General features: G+C 43.9%; 1 protein-coding gene across 1 annotated transcript; it reads right to left on the bottom strand.

The window, feature by feature from the left end:
* Nucleotides 1-6553: 6553 nt before the first annotated feature.
* Nucleotides 6554-7519, bottom strand: LOC105860274 (olfactory receptor 2AT4-like). Its single transcript, XM_012744841.2, has one exon. It carries the CDS (start codon nucleotides 7517-7519, stop codon nucleotides 6554-6556), a length of 966 nt encoding a protein of 321 aa, XP_012600295.2.
* Between the last annotated feature and the right edge of the window lie 12509 nt (nucleotides 7520-20028).

The following is a 20028-nucleotide window of genomic DNA, read 5'->3' on the forward strand; positions in this document are numbered from 1 at the left end:
ACCAGTAAATAGGTGTAAAAATCATAGAACTAAAAATCCCAGATTGGTCAACTCTAAGATTTAAAGTTTTAAGAATTTAGAGTCATTGGAACTTAGATTCTAAAGATCTTAGCATGTTAGACTCTAAAACTCTAAAATATCTAAAATCATGGACTTTTATATTTACTTGCTCTTGGAATAATTTGTTTCTAAATTTTAAAACTTTACGATCTTAAACTAGAGACCCCAAATCAGAGAATTTTAGAATCTTATATTCTAAGAATGGTTTAAGATAATAGAATATTAGGATTTTTGAGCCATACTCTAAGATCTTACCTTGGGAATGAATCATGAATCTTCAGAATCAGAGAAGCTTGGGCACAGACTCCGGTTCTCTTGACCGTAGCACCTCTGAGCTGTCAGGGCCTTAAAGTCAGGAAAGAACCTTTTTAGGTACCCTAGGCCTTTTTAAGGAGCCACTGGGGTGGGCAGTGAATTTGGAGTCAGGGGTCAGTTTCTGTTCTGGGTATCCCATACTGAACCTGACCTGCCCCTTGCCCAGTGACTTCACACTGCCCTGCAGAGCCGCACATCTGCCACAGCCCTGGCCTATGCCACCCCATCTCCTTGGCTCTTTCTCCTGTCCTTGTGGGTAGGGTGTCCAGGCCTTCCCTCGTGACCACTCACATGAATAGGAACCAAAACTGGGCAAATGAGCCAGTAGGAGAGGGTGACAGGCCCCTTGCTAGACCTTTCCCCAGGCCATCTGGGTCTGCTGGAGGCAACGAAGCCTTCTCTGAATATTGGCCCACTGGCCACTGGAATTGAGGGCGTCCAGTGCTGAAGGAAGCCTCTGGTGAGGTCTAGAAATAGCAGTGAAGTCTCACAAGGCTCTTACAACGTGCTGTAAGAGCAGCTGCTGGCTTTGTGTAGGGCCGATATTCAGCATTGCCCTAGTGCCTCCTTCACACTACTCAGGTCTGAGAGCCAGCTCTCCGTGGTGAGCGTAAATTAAGCAGTTCAGGGAAAGAAAAATTCTCTGAAACTGGAGATTATCCCAGACAATCTATGGAGAAGGAAAGATAGCTCAAAATAGTATTTAGTCCTTAAGTTTTTCTGGCGGTCGTTATTTTGTGTTAAACAAATGTCTTCATAATTATGTCTGTGCATTTAGATATAATACATGTATGTTTGTTTATAATTTATGTATAAGAAAGATTTGAGACAGCTTTCAAAACTGAAGACAATGTAAAATAGGACAAAACATAACAAAAAATAATTTAGAGGGAGGGAGAAGAGCAATAGATATTTTTAGGCCCTCGAACAAGAGAGGCGCGAAAGACGAGAAGGAGGCTGAGTTCCTGTCAGCAGAGGCAGAACAGAATCCGGCTGGGTACCAAGCATTATGTGACCTGGTAAAAGAAAGGAAAATAGTTTGCTTTTACGTAAGATATTTTTTTACTGCATTTAAGAAGGAAACTATAGGGCAATCTTGAGTAATATAATGGGCATGACATTCAACTCGATTTTGCTCAATAATATGAAAAGCTAATGCTGAGTGACAGCATGTGCCAAGGGATGAACTATTAAGCCACTACTGTGTACTAGGCTCTGTGATAAGGGATATAGAGATGAAAAAGGCCCAGTTCCCATCCTCACATGGCTTCATTCTTCTCACAAAGAAAATATACAAATAATAACAAGGTGATTATAATTCATTTTGATAAGTGCTATGGTTGGGGACCAGTATACTAGCTAGAAATAGATTTTTCTAGCATAACAACTAGAAAACACTTTAAATACTTTTCACAACAGTAACATAAATAATAAAGTTTATACTACCAAAGTGAATGCCATGTTTGCTGACAAGTCAAAAATTTGAATGAAAGACATAAAAGAAGATTTAAATAAATAGGAAGCTATATCAAATAAGAAGGAGGGGTGGCATAATGCAGTCCCTCCCAAAATTATTGCTGGAATTTTTAGAGAGCTTACAAACTTATTCCAAAACTTAAAGGAAAGAATAAAGACAAGCAAATAGCTAAGTCAACTTTAAAAAATATAAAAGGATTGAAGGGGCTTCCTTTATCAGATAGGAAAAAATACATACTTCAAAGCTATAATAATAAAACAGTATCATTCTGGCATAGCAATAGACAAATTGATAATAGAACAGATAGCTCAGAAGTACACAAGGTGTAAAGGCAGTTGATAAACATGGCACTATAAACAATGAGGAAGGACAGACCACTGAGGAGAGAGCAGGTGGTGGCACCTCCCCAAGAGCCCAGGAGATGGGGGTGCAGAGGCTCCACTGCAGTCTAGAGATAGTGCAGAGGTGAAATGACTTGGTCTTACTCAAACCTGCACAACCACCACCTGGAATTCATAGGTGTGAAAAGACTCCCTGAAGAGTACAGGGCTTCAAATGCCTGCCCTCTCACCCTTCTTTTTAAGACAAACTGCTCTACTGCATCTTTCTTTGCATAGGTAATTAATTTTAATCAACAAATAGAAATTGTATATATCATGTACAACATGATGTTTTGAAATATGTATACATTGTGGAATTGCTAAATTGAGCTAATTAATATATGCATCACCTCAAATACTTATTTTTTGTAGCAAGAACACTTAAAATCTATTCTCTTAGTAATTTTCAAGTATAAAATACATTTTTTTTTTTTTTGAGACAGAGTCTCGCTTTGTTGCCTAGGCTAGAGTGAGTGCCATGGCATCAGCCTAGCTCACAGGAACCTCAATCTCCTGGCTCAAGCAATCCTTCTGCCTCAGCCTCCCAAGTAGCTGGGACTACAGGCATGCGCCACCATGCCCGGCTAATTTTTTATATATATATATTAGTTGGCCAATTAATTTCTTTCTATTTATAGTAGAGACAGGGTCTCGCTCTTGCTCAGGCTGGTTTCGAACTCCTGACCTCGAGCAATCCGCCCGCCTCGGCCTCCCAGAGAGCTAGGATTACAGGCGTGAGCCACCACGCCCGGCCGTCTAAAATACATTCTTAATAACTATGGTCACCATGTTGTACAATCAATCTCTTGAACTTATTCCTCCTAACTGAAATTTTGTCTCCTTTAACCCAGAGGTCCCCAACCTTTTTGGCACCAGGGACTGGTTTCATGGAAGACAGTTTTTCCATGGATGGAGGATGGGGGTGGAGGCAGAGCTCAGGCCGTGATGAGCTGCCTGGTTTCTAAAAAGCCATGGACCAGGACGAGGCTGGGGTCAGGGGCTTGGGGACCACAACTTTAATCCATGTCTCCCGAATTAGCCCCATCCCACTCCGAGCCCCTTCCACTGATTTTTTTTTTTTTTTGGAGACAGAGTCTCACTCTGTTGCCCAGGCTAGAGTGCCATGGCATCAGCCTAGCTCACAGCAACCTCAAACTCCTGGGCTCAAGCAATCCTCCTGCCTCAGCCTCCCAAGTAGCTGAGACTACAGGCATGTGCCACCATGCCCGGCTAATTGATATATATATATATATATATATATTTTTTTTTTTTTAGTTGTCCAGCTTATTTCTTTATATCTTTTTTTAGTAGAGATGGGGTCTCGCTCTTGCTCAGGCTGGTCTCGAACTCCTGAGCTCAAACGATCAGCCTGCCTCAGCCTCCCAGAGTGCTAGGATTACAGGCCCCCTTCCACTGATTCTTAAGTGTCTATGTTAAATCATGTGGTTGAGCTCCACACATTTCCCTTTGGCCACAGCTAGTTGGTCCAGAGCTGGGCATCTGACAAAAGGCAGCCAACACCTAGTCTGCCAGTGACCTTTGTGACCTATGGCCTGGTTTGAAACTATTTAAAATTTTTAAAAATTATGTTAAAACATACATAACATAAAATATACCATTTAACTGTTGTTAAGTGTACAGTTCAATGGCACTAAGTACATTCACAGTGTTGTCCAAACATCACCACTGTCCATTCCCAAAACCTTGTCATCATCCAGAAACTCTGTACCCATGAAATAGTAACTTCCCATTCTTCTTTCCCCCAGTTCCTGGTAACTATTGTTCTACTTATGTCTCTATGAATTTGACTATTTTGGGTACCTCATAGAAGTGAAATCATACGATATCTGTCCTTTTGCATCTGGCTTATTTCCTTTAGCACAATGGCCTCAAGATTCATTCATGTTGTAGCATGTATAAGAATTTCATTCCTTTTTAAAGCTGAATAATATTCCATTGTATGTATACACCAAATTTTGTTTATCCAAAATTCATCTATCATTAGACATTTAGGTTGTTTCTACCTCTTGACTATTTGTGAATAATGCTGCTATGAACATAGATATATAAATATCTTTTCAGGACTCTGCTTTCAGTTCTTTTGGATATATACCCTGAGGTAGAATTGCTGGGTCATATGGCCAATCTGTGTTTAGTTTGAGGAATCATCCTATGTTTTCCACAGTGGCTGCACCATTTTGCATTCCCACCAACAATGCATAGGAGTTCCAGTTTCTCTACATCCTCACCAACACTTGTTATTTTCTGTTGTTTTGTTTTAAATAGTAGCCATCTTAATGGGTGTGTGGTGGTATCTCATTGTGGTTTTGATTTGCATTTCTCCAATGGCTAATGATGTTGAGCATCTTTTAATGTGCTTATTGGCCATTTGTATATCTTCTTTGGAGAAAAGTCTATTCAAGTCCTTTGTACATTTTTGAATTGGACTATTTTTGTTGTTGGGTTGTAATTCTTTATATATTCTGCATATTAATTCCTTATTGAATATGTGACTGGCAAACATTGTCTCTCATTCTGTGGGTTGTTTTTTCACTCTCTTGATAGTGTCCTTTACATAAAATTTGAAGCTATTTTTTAAAATTGGGAAATACAGAGACTGCCAAATAGCAGGTGTAGCTACAAGTAAAAAATGTTGTTATTGCTAGTATTTCATGTCTACTGATGGTAAATGTTTAGGAGGAGAAGTCACAAGAAAATAGTGAGTGGGGCTAGAACTAGCCTGGAATTCCATGTTATTGCAATTCACTTTCCATGTTATTAATTCCTTGTCCCATTTAGCAGGGAAGATGAAGATGAACGGATGACATAATGTGGGGACACAGCAAACCAAAAGCCCTAACCTGAAACTAACCTTGATACCAGAAGAGAAGTTCTGACCAGAGAAGCTCCAAACAGAACTTCAGTAGTGACATGAGAGTAATTGTGGAGTTGTTCTTTGGGTGATAGTAGAGTAGACAGAAGAAAAATGCCTTTCCACATCCTTAGGCTAAATTCTAATAGCTCGTGGAACTCATAGGCAAGGCAATTTATTAAACTATCTCCTTTAGACTTTGAGGATTGTGGTCCCACTGAGGTCTAGATCTCAACTTCAAGGAGTGAGGAATGGATGTACTACAAATGCTTAGATAAAAGGATATTAGTCCCAATCCACGCCAGTAAACAAGGAAACTCAGAGCCTTTCTCTGTTTCAGGAAGCCCTTTTTGACCATAGCAGGGCCTCTGGGGTTGCTTAACACTGAGTCCAGAAACTAATCATATCTTTTGTTGAATGGAATCATCCATGGAGTTCCCATCTATTAATACATGGAGTTTTATACAATGGGAAAATGGTTAAAGTTAATGCCTTGGTTGGCAAAAACTGGGACCCTAGAAATGGGAATGGGACTATCTGTGAAGAGCCAGAGATGAGGATATCTGTCACCTGGGTTCTCCCTAAACATTTTTCACTGTTCTGTATGTCACTGACTGGACAAATCTGACAGATCTTAAAGAGGAAACGTGCCATAGGAGAAGGAAATACGGAGCCTGAGCTGGCCACTCAGGCCACAAAGAGGAATACCTAGGACTATATTTTGTGAGAGTGGTGGCAGTGGGAACAGTATACTACTATTAGGAGAAACTTGTCTACTTAGCCACCCAGGGTCATGGACAGGGAAGCTATACTGTGCTGAGAACTAAAAGAACTATGACGTTTTTTGCCCAAACAGGTGTGCTAAGGGACACCCCTTGCCTGAGCGTAAGTTGATGAGGGGCCTGCTCTGCTCTTGGACACCACGAGGTCTAGATAGCAGAGGCAAATAGCTTTTGTGGCTGGCATTGGATATCGGTGGTGGATGAATGAATTTTCAAGCAACAAGGATTGAGATAGTGGCAGCTTCAGAGTTTTTCCTTCTATAGGTGTTTCTAGCTAAGCTGCTATTTCAACAAAAAGGGCAAGAAATGTGCCAGCAATGCTAGAGATTTTCAGAAATATTGGAAAAAAGATTTCCAAGGGAAAAGACTAAATTTCTTGCTAGTCAGTTCCTTGGAGTCTCTGAGAATCAAAATTATTTGAATTAATGGTAATGTGACAACAACTGTACTCACGGCCTTGTGAAATTTGGGATTCATGGCTTAAAAACTGCATCGAAAAATCCTATTCAATTTGTCTATGAATTAAGAAAAAATACCATTATTTGATTACAATAGAGGAATATCTAGGACTATATTTTGAGAACTGTTGTGCTAACTGGCTGCCTGAATTTTCCACATTTCCCTCTATGTTGATGTTAATGAGAGAAGATCAAGTTACCCCTTTGAATCAGGGTTTCCTGGCATTCTTTGGTTCCTGGGAGCATGCCATCTTGGTGATGGCTGCTTTGACATCCTTGTTCCTCAGTGTGTAGATGAGAGGGTTGAGAACAGGTGTGAGAATGGCATATACCACATTGCCTATGATGTGGAAATCGAGGGGCAGGTCAGCCCTGTAGGCCACATAGGCGATGGCAATGGATGAGTAGTAGGTGCCCACCACCAGGAGGTGGGAGCTGCAGGTGGAGAAGGCTTTGGACCGTCCTTCTCGGGAGCTGATGCGAAGCACCGAGGCCAGGATGCGGGCGTAGGAGAGGAGCACCAGGAGAAGGGGGAGGAAGGACACCACCATGGCAATGCAGAAGCCCATGAAGGTCTGGGCAGTGGTGTCAGAGCAAGAAGCCTGGACCACAGCCAGGTGGTCACAGAAGCAGTGGTAGACCTGGGCCACAGGACCAAATGCCATCTGGGAGGTCTGTACCACTGCTGGGATGGGCAGGAGGAGGGCAGTGAGCCAGGCACTGGCCGCCAGCATTGCATTGGTCTGTGGGGTCATGAGGACAGGGTAGTGCAGTGGGCGGCAGATAGCCACATAGCGGTCATAGGCCATGACCACCAGGATGAAGGCTTCAGAACAGGAGAAGCTGTGGAACAGGTACATCTGCAGGAAGCATGCAGGGAAGCTGATGAAGTGGTCTCCCAGCAGGAATAGGGACAGCATCGTGGGGACAGTAGTTGTGGTGAAAAGGATGTCCAAGGTGGAGAGGTTGATCAGGAAGAAGTACATGGGCTTGTGGAGACTGGGCTCTGCCACCACAGCCACCAGGATCAGGGCATTACCCACCAGGATGAGCAGGTAGAGGAGGAGAAAGACAAAGAAGATGGGAAGGAAGAGGGATTTGGGCAGAGAGGGGATGCCCATGAGGTAGAAGGTGGTGGAAGAGTCCACTGATCCATTACAGCCTGTGGTCTCCATGGCGGGTCAGAGCTGGATGCTCCGGAGCCGGGAACTTCTGGGAACCTGGCCCATCTGGAAGCCAGAACAACCAGAGATTCTGGAATGATAATTATATAATGATCACTGTAAAATTAATGTAACCACATTTATCTGCAACCAACTCTCTAGATGATAGGTTCCATCCTATTCCCAAATTTTTCATCCTATCCCAGAATTCCCTCTTTCCTTTTTAACTGCAGTATGTAAAAAGTACCTATAGTATACAAACCATGTGTTATTATTTTCTGGGTATACAGTAGACAAGTTGATGGGGCTGAAATTCTAGTGGTAAAGAAAGGTATTAAGGAATGAATCACATAATTATTTAATTATAATTGTGTTATGTGCTTTGTAGAACTTCTCCTGGTCCTCTTTTTCCATGATCCTTGTGGGAATATCAGATCTCTTAAACAAGGACCCTAAGTTCCTTCCTTTTTTGGCATTTGCTTTAAGTTAAAAAAAAATGGCATCTTTGTCACCACATTGAATAGGGAGGGCTGATTTCTGCAACATGCTGTCTTCCCATGATAATTACTAACCAGGGAATAGCTCCTATCTCTCTTGTTTGCTTCATGCAGTGGTTCTATTGTCCCCAGATAAGTGAGTACTCTGTCTGGTCACTGAGTGTGGGGCTCTTTGTCATGTTACAGTGAAGGGAGGGACATTGAAAATGCTCTTGGTGGGAAAAGTCATTCCTGATTGGGGTTCTGATGATGGCTTCTTCCCTAGCCAGGCAACCACAGAGAACCCAGGCCGGACTGTGTAATTCTGCTGAACCTCCTCCCCACTGGCTGCTACAGCTCAGCAGGTGTTCCTGTGTGACCACTGCATGCTGGCTACCCAAGAGGTTTCTTTTATCCCTGGTCAAAAGGTGTCATGGTGACCTGGGAAGACTTGGGAGGCATTATTGGTAGAGAAGAACTGGAGCTCCGCTTGCAGTAGCTCCTCCAAGGCAAAAGCACCTCTCCCAGAAATGAGCATTTCAACCCACAGACCTGGAGATTTTGAGCTGAAGGAAAGTACTGACTCGCCCTTGTACTTTAGGCTTGTCCCTTGGTCTAAGTGACTCCTAGGTCCAGCCCTTGTTGACATTTGTGTTACTGCCTCCTTAATCCTAATGATTCCACGAGCAGTTTCCCCTTATTTTCCTAGAGTCACTTCTGAGTTCCCACTCTTCTAGCAAAACATCTCTCACACATAAACCTGCCAATGGAAAAACTGGAAAAACTTAAAATATTTTTAAGTCCAACCTATTTACCCCCCTTAGGCCCAAGACTGTGCACAGAAAGGGCACGGGCTTTGCCAGGTGCCACAGCCGCCTGGCTGCAGAGCCAGGAGCTCTGTGCCAGGTGTTAGATTCCTAGGACAGGGCTCTTTATTCATATTTCCTGGAGAATCCAGAAGTTCAAGTTTTTAAGGAGGAAATATTAAGGCAAAGATGTCTATTTCTACTTTCATTTTTTCACTTGATAACATTGGATAAAACTAAACTTCATGTTTTTCTCTGGGTCTGTCTATAGAATGTACAAAATTGGTGTCTGGCAATGTGAATGCTCCTTCAATACCATGTCCCAGTGCCTAGCAAGAGAGTGAACCTGCCTTGGCCCAGGTTGAGAGGGTTATCCCTCAGTTAGCCAAAACCCCATCCTAACAGATTGGGTGGCCAGGTTTTCCTCACCTGTCAAAACCGTAGGTTTGTAACCCAAAGGGATGCAAAACACACCACCCTGGGCATTGTTGCCCTCAGCGAGCCAGTCATGGCTGATGGTCCCAGGTTAAGCTGAGTTGTGGGTTTCAAGGACAGAAACTCAGATGGTCAAAGCCAGAAGGGCCCTAGGAGCCCACCAATTCCAGTTGCCTCTCCTCCTCCCTCCTCTGCCCACGGCTTTGCAGATGGAGACACGGATGCTGAGACCGCAGCGGAGAGGTGGTGGCCTGTGACTTTGCACAGCCGGGCGGTGCTGCACCGTCCAGCAGGCAGGCCAGGCTCGGGTCACCCGCAAAGCAAGACACCAAAAATACTTCAGGAAAGAATTTAACTGTTGCTACTTCAAAGCACCATTCAACTGGCTCATCACAGGAAATACTAGAATTTGGCAGGACTTTCTTACACTGATTTTACAGATTAAAATTCTTGTTTTATTTTCGATGATATGCAACTTCTATGTCATGCAGTCCTGTGCTTACAGCCAAAAGGACACTGTTTCTCAGAGCACAGAACTTGCCCCAGCGGATATTCCCTGTCATCTAGTTACAGTGCTGGTGGGGGAGAGAGGACAGAAAACCTGTCACCCCAATGTCCAGCCTGCATGCTATGCACGTCCCTCCCTTCATCACACACCTCTGCCAGTGGGTGGTTACACCCCTTCAACTGACAAAGAAACTGAGGGTCAGAGAAGGACAGGTCCTTGTCCAAGGCCCTGGCTGGCAAGGGGTGAGAGCAGAGCCCACCTGCTGCCAGGGACTGAGCCCCACCTGGCAACCCAGAGTCCTGGCTCCTAGACCAGCTCTGCCACTCCCTGCCTGTGGCTTTGGGTCTCTGAGCCATGGATTTCTCATCTGTACAGTTATGAGTTGGAGAAAAAAATCTCTGAGGGGTTTCCAGTTCAACGAGCCATTTTCTGAGTGTCCCCTCCAAGTGTGGCAGAGCAGGGCGTGCAGAGACAGGTGTCACCAGGTCCAGCCCCTCCCGGACAGGGCGAGGGCGCTGCCGCTGAGTGAGCACTTGCTGCAAACCAGGCTCTTCACCTTCGTCATATCACAGGTACCTGAGCATGTAAGTGTGTGGACTCAGGAGTCCATCCCTGTCCTGGCTCCAGCTGTGTGACCTTGAGCAAGTCAGTTTCCCTCTCTGAGCCTAACCTCCTCATTTATGACCCCATAGCGTTTTCTTTATGCAGAGAATGCTTAGACACACTTACACAGAGCCTGGAGCATGGAAGAGCTCAAGGTTTGCTCGTGTTTCCTATGGTTCCTGCTGTCATCAGCTTCGTCTTCCCATGGGAAGGCCTTGGCCAAGCTGATTTGGATCCCATCTGCGAGTGTGTCCCATTGATCAGGCCTGCCAGGATGTCCTGCAAAAGGTCTCACAGCCCACGCATGCAGCTGGGTGCCTGCCTCTGTACTCACCCAATCTGCCTTCCTGATCTCTGGCCCAGGTGTGTAGTCCCTGGGCTCCCTGTCTCCCCATCCCAGCTTGCTCTGCCTATCTCCGGGCACTCCATCTCTAGCAATGCTCACCTGTTGAGCCTGGCGCACACGGTGTCTCCTGTGGTTCTTCATGTGAGGCCTGGGTGGAGGCGGCAGTCAGGGGCTGAGCGGTGGCCCATTAAACACTCAGGCTCCTCCTTTCAGACAGGCCCCCTGGGTACTTCCCCTCGAGATGATGCTCCATGGGCCACCACGCCCACCATCCCTCAGGGATCAACTTCCTGGCATCTCCTAGACTGTAATGAGAAGGGTGCAGGATTTGTCCCTGAGCTTTGCAGATAATGAGAAGATCATCACCAACAGCCCTCAAGGGCCCAGAACTTTACACCAATGGTGTAACCTTCATTCTCATCAATTCCCTCTCATCCTTGCAACACCAGAGAACACAGGAAGTAACAACAGGGTGCACATGAAGGCCAAAAGAAGGAAAATGAGGTCCACAAAAGGAAGTAACTCGTGCATATTAGCACTGGTGGCTAGAGGCAGAGCTGGAATCTAGACTCAGGGCTCTATTCCTTGCCTGGAGCCTTGGCTGCAGCAACAGGATTATGTAGTGACCAAGAGCATGGGGTCTGGGGCTATTAACTAGCCACAACCTGGTTTTCTGGTTTCCTCTTTCAAATCAGATATATTGGTTGTGCTCTTATTTGCCTGTTGATTCAGTGGCAAGGGAAGACCCAAAAGTTGAGGAGGCAAACTCAGCTTCCAGGTCAATGAAATGATGACTCCACACCAGTATATGCCTTCCAGTCTTAGGAACTACAACGTATAAACCAGCATAATCTACAGTTGAGGAGAAGGAAGTGCGTATTTTGGAACAGAGTCCTTCAGAGTAGTTAGAGGAGGCATTCCCCTTTCCTACCTTGGTCCCCAGACCTGTGTATTCTGGCCAGACAGGACCCTGCTCTTTATGTTGGTTGCTGGGTAAGAGTATGTATTTCAACTTGTAAGGCAACACCCAAACCCTGCAAGGTGTTGCTATCCAGACAGCACCTCAAACTCAGTCTTCAACAGGTTGTTCCTCCCTTCTGCCAGGATACCTGATTCTGAGTAGTGGGGTACATTGTAAAACCAACAAATCCTATGGGCATGAGAATACTTCACTTTTTTTTTTTTTTTTTGCTACAAAAGCAAGGGAAGGTCATATATGATATCATCATGAGGAATGAGGCACTTACTATATCCATATAAGGTGGTACTGGGAGAAACACTGTTTACAGGGAAGGCAAATTTATGCCCAGAATAGGTTTCTATTCCAATTAAGACAAACTGCTGCCCCCCTCATTGATAGAAGGAATCAGTGTAATCAACCTGCCACCTGTAGCTGGCCACTTTCCCTGGGCAATGGTTCATACCATGGGCTCGGTGTTGGTCTTTGTTGCTGGCATATTGGTACTTAGCAGAAGCTAAGTCAGATCAGCCTTGATGAACCCAAGCATGACCTCCACCCATGCCACTGTGGCCTTTTTTTTTTGTAAATCTATTGAGCAAACACTGAGTGGCTGCGAAGAGGCTGACTGATACTCATAGGATGGACCATCTTGTCTACCTGGTTTTGCCTACTCTTGCTGATTTTGGAGAACTTTCTCTACCATGGATATACCTTTTGGCAAATAGTCACATGGGACACAAATATCTTCACAATTTGTGCCCATTCTGAGAGGTTTATCACCTTAACTAGACTTCCTTTTCACCATTCCTCTTGTTCTTTCTAAGTACCTGATCATTAGCTATTGCCCATAATCAGATATAGATCTATACCTCTTCTTTTTTTTTTTTTTTTTGAGACAGAGTCTCACTCTGCAGCCTGGGCTAGAGTGCCATGGTGTCAGCCTAGCTCACAGTAACCTCAAACTCCTGGGCTCAAGTGATCCTCCTGCCTCAGCCTTCCAAGTAGCTGGGACTACAGGCATGTGCCACCATGCCTGGCTAATTTTTTCCATATGTTTTTTTTTTTTTATATATATATTTTTTTATTTCGGCATATTATGGAGGTACAGATTTTAAGGTTTCAATAAATGCCCATTTCTCCCCCCTCCCCCCAAAAGTCTGAGTCTCCATCATGACCATCCCCCAGAGGGTGCACATCTCACTCATTATGTATGTATATACCCGCCCCCCTCCCCCCTCCCACCTGCCCAATACCCTATTACTGTAGTACCTATGTGTCCACTTAGGTGCTACTCAGTTAATACCAGTTTGCTGGAGAATATATCTGGTGCTTGTTTTTCCATTCTTGGGATACTTTGCTTAGTAGTATGGGTTCCAGCTCTAACCAGGAAAATATAAGATGTGCTATATCACCATTGTTTCTTAGAGCTGAATAGTACTCCATGGTATACATATACCACATTTTATTAATCCATTCTTGGATTGATGGGCACTTGGGCTGTTTCCACAGCCTTGCAATTATGAATTGTGCTGCTATAAACATTCGAGTGCAGGTGTCTTTTTTGTAGAGTGTTATTGGATCATTTGGGTAGATGCCCAGCAACGGGATTGCTGGATCAAATGGTAGATTCACTTGTATCGCTTTAAGGTATCTCCATATTGCTTTCCACAGAGGTTGAACTAGTTTGCAGTCCCACCAGCAGTGTAGGAGTGTTCCTCTCTCTCCGCAACCACACCGGCATTTATTGTTTGGAGATTTTTTGATAAAGGCCATTCTCACTGGGGTTAAGTGATATCTCATTGTGGTTTTGATTTGCATTTCCCTGATGATTAGAGATGTTGAGCATTTCTTCATATGTTTGTTGGCCATTCTTCTGTCTTCTTTAGAAACATTTCTGTTCAAGTCCTTTGCCCACTTTTTAATGGGGTTATTTGATTTTTTCTTCCTAATTTTCATGAGTTCTAAGTATATTCTAGTTATCAGTCCCTTATCGGATGCATAGGATGCAAAAATTTTCTCCCATTCTGTAGGTTGTCTGTTTACTTTTATGACTATTTCTTTGGCTGTGCAGAAGCTTTGTAGTTTGATCATGTCCCATTTATTTATTTTTGTTGCTGCTGTGATTGCCTTTGGGGACTTCTTCATAAACTCTTTGCCCAGGCTGATGTCTAGGAGAGTGTTTCCAACTTTTTCCTCTAGAGTTCTAATAGTTTCATACCTTAGGTTTAAGTCTGTTATCCAGCGTGAGTTGGTTTTTGTGAGAGGTGAAAGGTGTGGGTCCTGTTTTAGCCTTCTACAGGTGGCTATCCAGTTTTCCCAGCACCGTTTATTAAAGAGGGATTCTTTTCCCCAGTGTATGTTTTTGTCTGCTTTGTCAAAGATTAGATGGCTATATGAGGATGGTTTTATATCAGGATTCTCACATCTGTTCCACTGGTCAATATTCCTATTTTTGTGCCAATACCATATTGTTTTAATTACTACAGCTTTGTAGTATAGTTTGATATCTGGCATATTAATGCCTCCCATTTTGTTTTTGTTGCCTAGAATTGCTCTTGATATTCGGGGTCTTCTTTGGTTCCATACGAAGCGTAAAATTATTTTTTCTATATCTGTGAAGAATGCTGATGGGATTTTAATAGGTATTGCATTGAATCTGTAGATCAGTTTGGGTAGTATAGACATTTTGATGATATTGAGTCTGCCGATCCACGAGCATGGTATGGATTTTCATCTGTTTACATCCTCTGCTATTTCCTTCCTCGGTGTTTCATAGTTCTCCCTGTAGAGGTCTTTTACGTCCTTGGTTAAGTATATTCCTAGGTACTTTAATTTCTTTGTTGCTATTGTGAAGGAAATTGAGTCTTTGATTTGGTTCTCAATGAGATTGTTGTTGGCGTATATGAATGCCTCTGATTTCTGTGTATTGATTTTGTATCCTGAGACTTTACTAAATTCATTGATCAGTTCCAGGAGTTTCTTGGTTGAATCCTTGGGGTTTTCTAGATACAATATCATATCATCAGCAAACAGTGAAAGTTTGATCTCTTCTGCCCCTATTTGGATACCTTTGATTCCATTTTCCTGTCTGATTGCTGTAGCCAAGACTTCCAGCACTATGTTGAACAGAAGTGGAGATAGTGGGCAGCCTTGTCTGGTTCCAGTTCTAAGTGGGAATGATTTCAATCTTTCCCCATTCAGTATGATGTTGGCTATGGGTCTGTCATATATGGCTTGTATCATTTTTAGGTATGTCCCTTCTATGCCTATTTTCTTAAGTGTTCGTATCATGAAAGGGTGTTGAATTTTGTCAAAAGCTTTTTCTGCATCTATTGAAAGAATCATGTGGTCTTTGTTTTTGCTTCTGTTTATGTGGTGAATTGCATTTATAGATTTACGTATGTTGAACCATCCCTGCATCCCTGGGATGAAGCCCACTTGGTCGTGGTGGATTATTTTTTTGATAAGTGTCTGGATTCGGTTAGCTAAGATTTTGTTGAAAATTTTTGCATCTATATTCATTAGGGATATTGGTCTATAGTTTTCTTTTTTTGTTGCATCCTTTCCTGGTTTTGGTATCAGAGTAATATTCGCTTCATAAAAGGTGTCGGGGAGGTTTCCGTTCTTCTCGATGTTGTGGAATAGTTTCTGCAAGATAGGTACTAGTTCTTCTTTGTAAGTATGGTAAAATTCAGGTGTGAAGCCATCTGGACCGGGACTTTTCTTTTTAGGGAGATTTTTAATTGCTGTTTCTATTTCAGCAGTTGATATTGGTCTGTTCAGGGAATCTATTTCTTCCTGGTTGAGCCTGGGGAGGCTGTGTGTTTCTAGAAATTTGTCCATTTCCTCCACATTTTCTAGTTTGTGTGCATAAAGATTTTTGTAGTATTCATAAATTGTATCTTGTATCTCTTTGGGATCAGTTGTGATATCTCCTTTTTTATTCCTGATGGAGCTTATTAGAGATTTCTCTTTTCTGCTTTTCGTTAGCTTAGCCAATGGTGTGTCAATTTTGTTTATTTTTTCAAAGAACCAACTTTTTGTTTTATTAATCTCCTGAATAGCTTCCCTGTTTTCAATTTCATTTAGTTCTGATTTGATCTTGTTGATTTCACTTCTTCTGCTGGGTTTGGGGTTGGTCTGTTCTTCTTTTTCCAGCTCTTTGAGTCGTTTCATTAGATTGTCTATTTGTGATCTTCTTGTCTTTTGGTTATAGGCATTTATGGAGATAAACTTTCCTCTCAGAACTGCTTTAGCTGTGTCCCAGAGGAGTTGATAACTTGTCTCTCCATTGTCGTTTTCTTCATAGAACTTTTTTATTTCCGTCTTGATTTCTTCATTTACGAAGTAATCATTTAGTAGGAGGTTGTTTAATTTCCACGTTTTTGTGTAGAAATGTGAGTTTCTGTTAGGGTTGATTTCTAGTTTTATTCCACTGTGATCTGAGAAGGTACATGGTATGATTTCTATTTTTTTAAATTTCTTGAGATTTTCTTTGTGTCCTAGGATATGGTCAATCTTAGAGAATGTCCCGTGAGCTGATGAGAAGAATGTATATTCAGTGGATTTTGGGTGAATGTTCTGTAGATGTCTGTCAGACCCAATTGTTCTAGAGTTTTGTTTAAGTCCATTATTTCTTTATTAATTTTCTGTTTGGAGGATCTGTCTTGTGCCGTCAGTGGGGTGTTGAAATCTCTGGCGATTATGGAGTTGCTATTAATCCATTTGCTTAGCTCCAGTAAGATTTGCTTTATGAATCTGGGTGCACCTAAGTTGGGTGCATATATATTTAAAATTGTTATCTCTTCTTGTTGGACTGTGCCCTTCACCATTATATAATGACCCTCTTTGTCTTTTACTACTTTTGTTGGTTTAAAAACTAAATCGTCTGAAATTAGAACTGCCACACCAGCCTTCTTTTGGCTTCTATTTGCTTGGAATATTGATCTCCACCCTTTTATTTTTAGTCTATATGCATCCTTGCAGGTTAGATGTGTTTCCTGAAGACAGCATATACTTGGCCTGTATTTTCTTATCCATTCAGCCAGCCTATGTCTCTTGAGTGGAGAGTTTAAGCCATTCACATTTATTGAGAGAACTGATAGGTAAGGTAGATTACTGATCATTCTGTTGGGTTGGATGTTGTTGCTATGATTTCTGTCTTGAGCCATTGTAATATCTGGCCTTTGATATCTTTGGGTTTTGGTTGTTTTTATATTCCTGGGTTATTATTATGATGTTCCGTGCATAACGCTGTTTTTAGTACTTCTTGTAGGGCTGGTCTTGTCTTGGTGAATTCTCTGAGCCTTTGCTTGTCTGAGAATGTTTTTATTTCTCCTTCATAGACGAAGCTTAGTTTTGCAGGGAATAATATTCTAGGCTGGGCATTGTTTTGTTTCAAAAGAGTGAGAATGGGGCCCCAGTCTCTCCTTGCTTGTAAAGTCTCATTAGAGAAGTCTGATGTTATTCGAATTGGCTTTCCCTTGTATGTTACTTGCTTCTTTTGTCTTACAGCTCTTAGAAGGGCCTCTTTAGTTGATACTTTGGTCAGTCTGATGACTGCATGTCGTGACGTCTTCCTGTTTGCGTTGAATCTCCTAGGGGTCCTCTGAGCTTCTTGAACTTGTATATCAAGATTTTGAGTAAGGCCTGGGAAATTTTCCTCTATTATATCTTCAAACAGCTTGTCCAATCCTTGAGTGTTGTCTTCTTCCCCTTCTTGTAACCCTATGACCCTCACATTAGGTTTCTTCACATAATCCCATAGCTCTTGTAGGCTTTGCTCTTTTCTCTTGTTTCTCTGCTCTATTTCTGTGACTGTATTATTTAATTGGAAGGTGTTATCTTCAAGCTCTGAGATTCTTTCTTCTGTTTGATCTACCCTGTTCTTGAGACTTTCCACTGTATTTTGTAGTTCCTTGAATTGATTCTTCATTTCCAGGAGTTCGGTTACACTTTTCTTCATTGTGTCTATTTCTTTTCCCATATCCTGGAGACTTTTTGTGGTTTCTTTGTGTTGGTTATTGAGTAGTTGTTGCAGCTGTGTGAGTGTTCTTATGATCCACATACGAAATTCCTCTTCTGTCATATTGGTTGCCTGATTTTGGTTGGTGTCCGTTTCTAGGGGGCTGGTGCTCCTCTTTGGGGGTGTGTTTTCCGTTTGGTTCTTCATATTTCCTGAGTTCTTTCGCTGATTTCTTCCCATGTCGATCAGTTGTTGTTTCTTTCCTTATTGTTTGGGTATTCACACACCTTGTTTAGTTTCTGAGGCGTTAGGTGGTATCTGTGGGTGAAATTGGACCACTCCCTGTATATTGAGTCAGTGGGTGCCGTGAAAAGGCTGTGCAGGATGCTGTCCCTGTCAGTAGGTGGTGTTTGCTTGGAGGAACAGGCTATACTGTTGATTTTGTGTCCTGTTAACAGCTCTTGTTCTTGGCGGAGCTGGGTTGGGTAAGCCTGCCCTCAGGCCGTTAGCAGGGGTCAAAGTTCTGTTCTCTGCTTCCAGGGAAAGCTGTCAGGACGGGGCTGGAATGGTCCTGCTCAGCCAGAAAGTCTGGGTGTGGGGGTGGGGCTGTCTGAGACCCGCAGTCTGGAGCAGGCCTCGCTTCTTTCCACCCTCCCGAACTCCGCAGCTACTCCAGGGCCTCTGCCAGCAGGCCAAACCACAAGCCACCAGGCCTCCCCGGACTGTGATGCCGGCGGGGAGGTTCCCTGCACAGGAACGCCACCTGGGTTGGGCACACGGCCTCCTCCTGGGAGGAGGGTTGCCCTCTAGGACGCCGATCCGCCCCTGGAGGCACACACACCTCAGTAGGCTGTTCACGTATAACCCTTCTGTGCCCCAGGCAATGCTAGCCCTGGGTGTAGGGGATCTGGTCTGCAGGTCCGACCTCTGAGTCCCAGAGTTCAAACTGTATCCCCACCAGGGAGAGGATTTCTGGTCCCAATTCACCCACAGGGAGCCCAAGCTGGGTCTATGTCTCTCAGCCTCTGAGTCAGCACCGTTCTCCTGGGAACACGGTGCCAGCAGCACCTGGGAAGGCGGTCGGGTAGGGAGCTCACAGTCTGAGTTCCCCTGAGTGAGCTGTAGGGTCCCAAAAGGGAAGGTCCCGTTCCCTGGAGGTGCCTCTGGCTGGTGGCTGTATTGTCTCTCTTGGCAGCCACGGGTAGGGTCAGCAAAGGGGAGGAGGAGGCAATATGGCGCCTGCCACGCGGCTCGGGTCTGTGCACACGGAGGTGCCCGGAGGAAGTTGGGAACCTGGTGCCACGTCTGCTACAGGCTCACTGCTGGCTGGCGGCGGCGGCGGTCTCTGGGCTGGTGTCCTCAGGTCTCTCCACCCGCTGGGGAGCCCACCAGCAGTCCCGAATGCAGGGGAGGGGAAACAGCAATTCCACCTACCCTTGCCGCTGGTCTCCGGCTGCTCCGGTGGTCTCAGCCTCCAGTTCTCCTCCGCAGCCTCCTCCCGTGGAGTCTCCCGGGGTCTCAGGTACCCCTCCTTCTGGCCCTTGTCCGCTGTATGCTCGTCTTCTTGCTTCTTTCCTCTAATTTCTGCTAGAATCTGTCTTTTCTGCAGAGACCCTCTGTCTGGCGGTGTTATTCGTCCGCCATCTTGCTCCGCCCCCTGTTTTTTTCCCATATGTTTTTAGTTGGCCAATTAATTTCTTTCTATTTTTTTAGTAGAGACGGGGTCTTGTTCTTGCTCATGCTGGTTTCGAACTCCTGACCTTGAGCGATCCTCCCACCTTGGCCTCCCAGAGTGCTAGGATTACAGGAGTGAGCCACCACGCCCGGCCTAGATCTATACCTCTTTACATTTCACTTTCCAGGTGATGTGAACTTACGAGGTGAAAAACCAAATGCACTGCCAAAGGTTCTTCCTGCTAACAGGATTTACCTTGTTGGAGGTCCGTCATGGTCCTCCCGAATGGGGCTGTAACGCAGCGGCAGTCCACTTTCGGGTGGACCCAGCATATTTTGAAGAAATATTTGTAAACCAAGCCTGAATGTTTTTCTTCCTGGGGGAATTGGTTATAGGGAGTTGCCTGTGAGGCGGCCATATGTAAGAGCTGATGGAAAGGTGCCAACGCAGCAAGACTGATTGTTGTGGAAGTCTCAGCTACCTGCTCACACAACTCGCACCTCCAGGACCTACTTGAGCCTAATATAATAACATTTATGATTCCACTTGAAGATGGGATGTTTCTATACACATCTAATTTTATATTTTGTTTGTTTGAATTAAAACTCAATTCATAAGCAGCAGCTTGGGGCTCATTCATGTAGTGTTCCCCTGGTTAAGCATTCAGTGTGCACCAGGGCCAGGAACTATTTATTAAAAAAGGAAAATAGTTATCTGCAGGAAAAACATAGGTTTTCTCTAAAATC

This window comes from Microcebus murinus, chromosome 4 (assembly GCF_040939455.1).
Source record: "Microcebus murinus isolate Inina chromosome 4, M.murinus_Inina_mat1.0, whole genome shotgun sequence".
Classification (NCBI taxonomy): Eukaryota; Metazoa; Chordata; class Mammalia; order Primates; family Cheirogaleidae; genus Microcebus; species Microcebus murinus.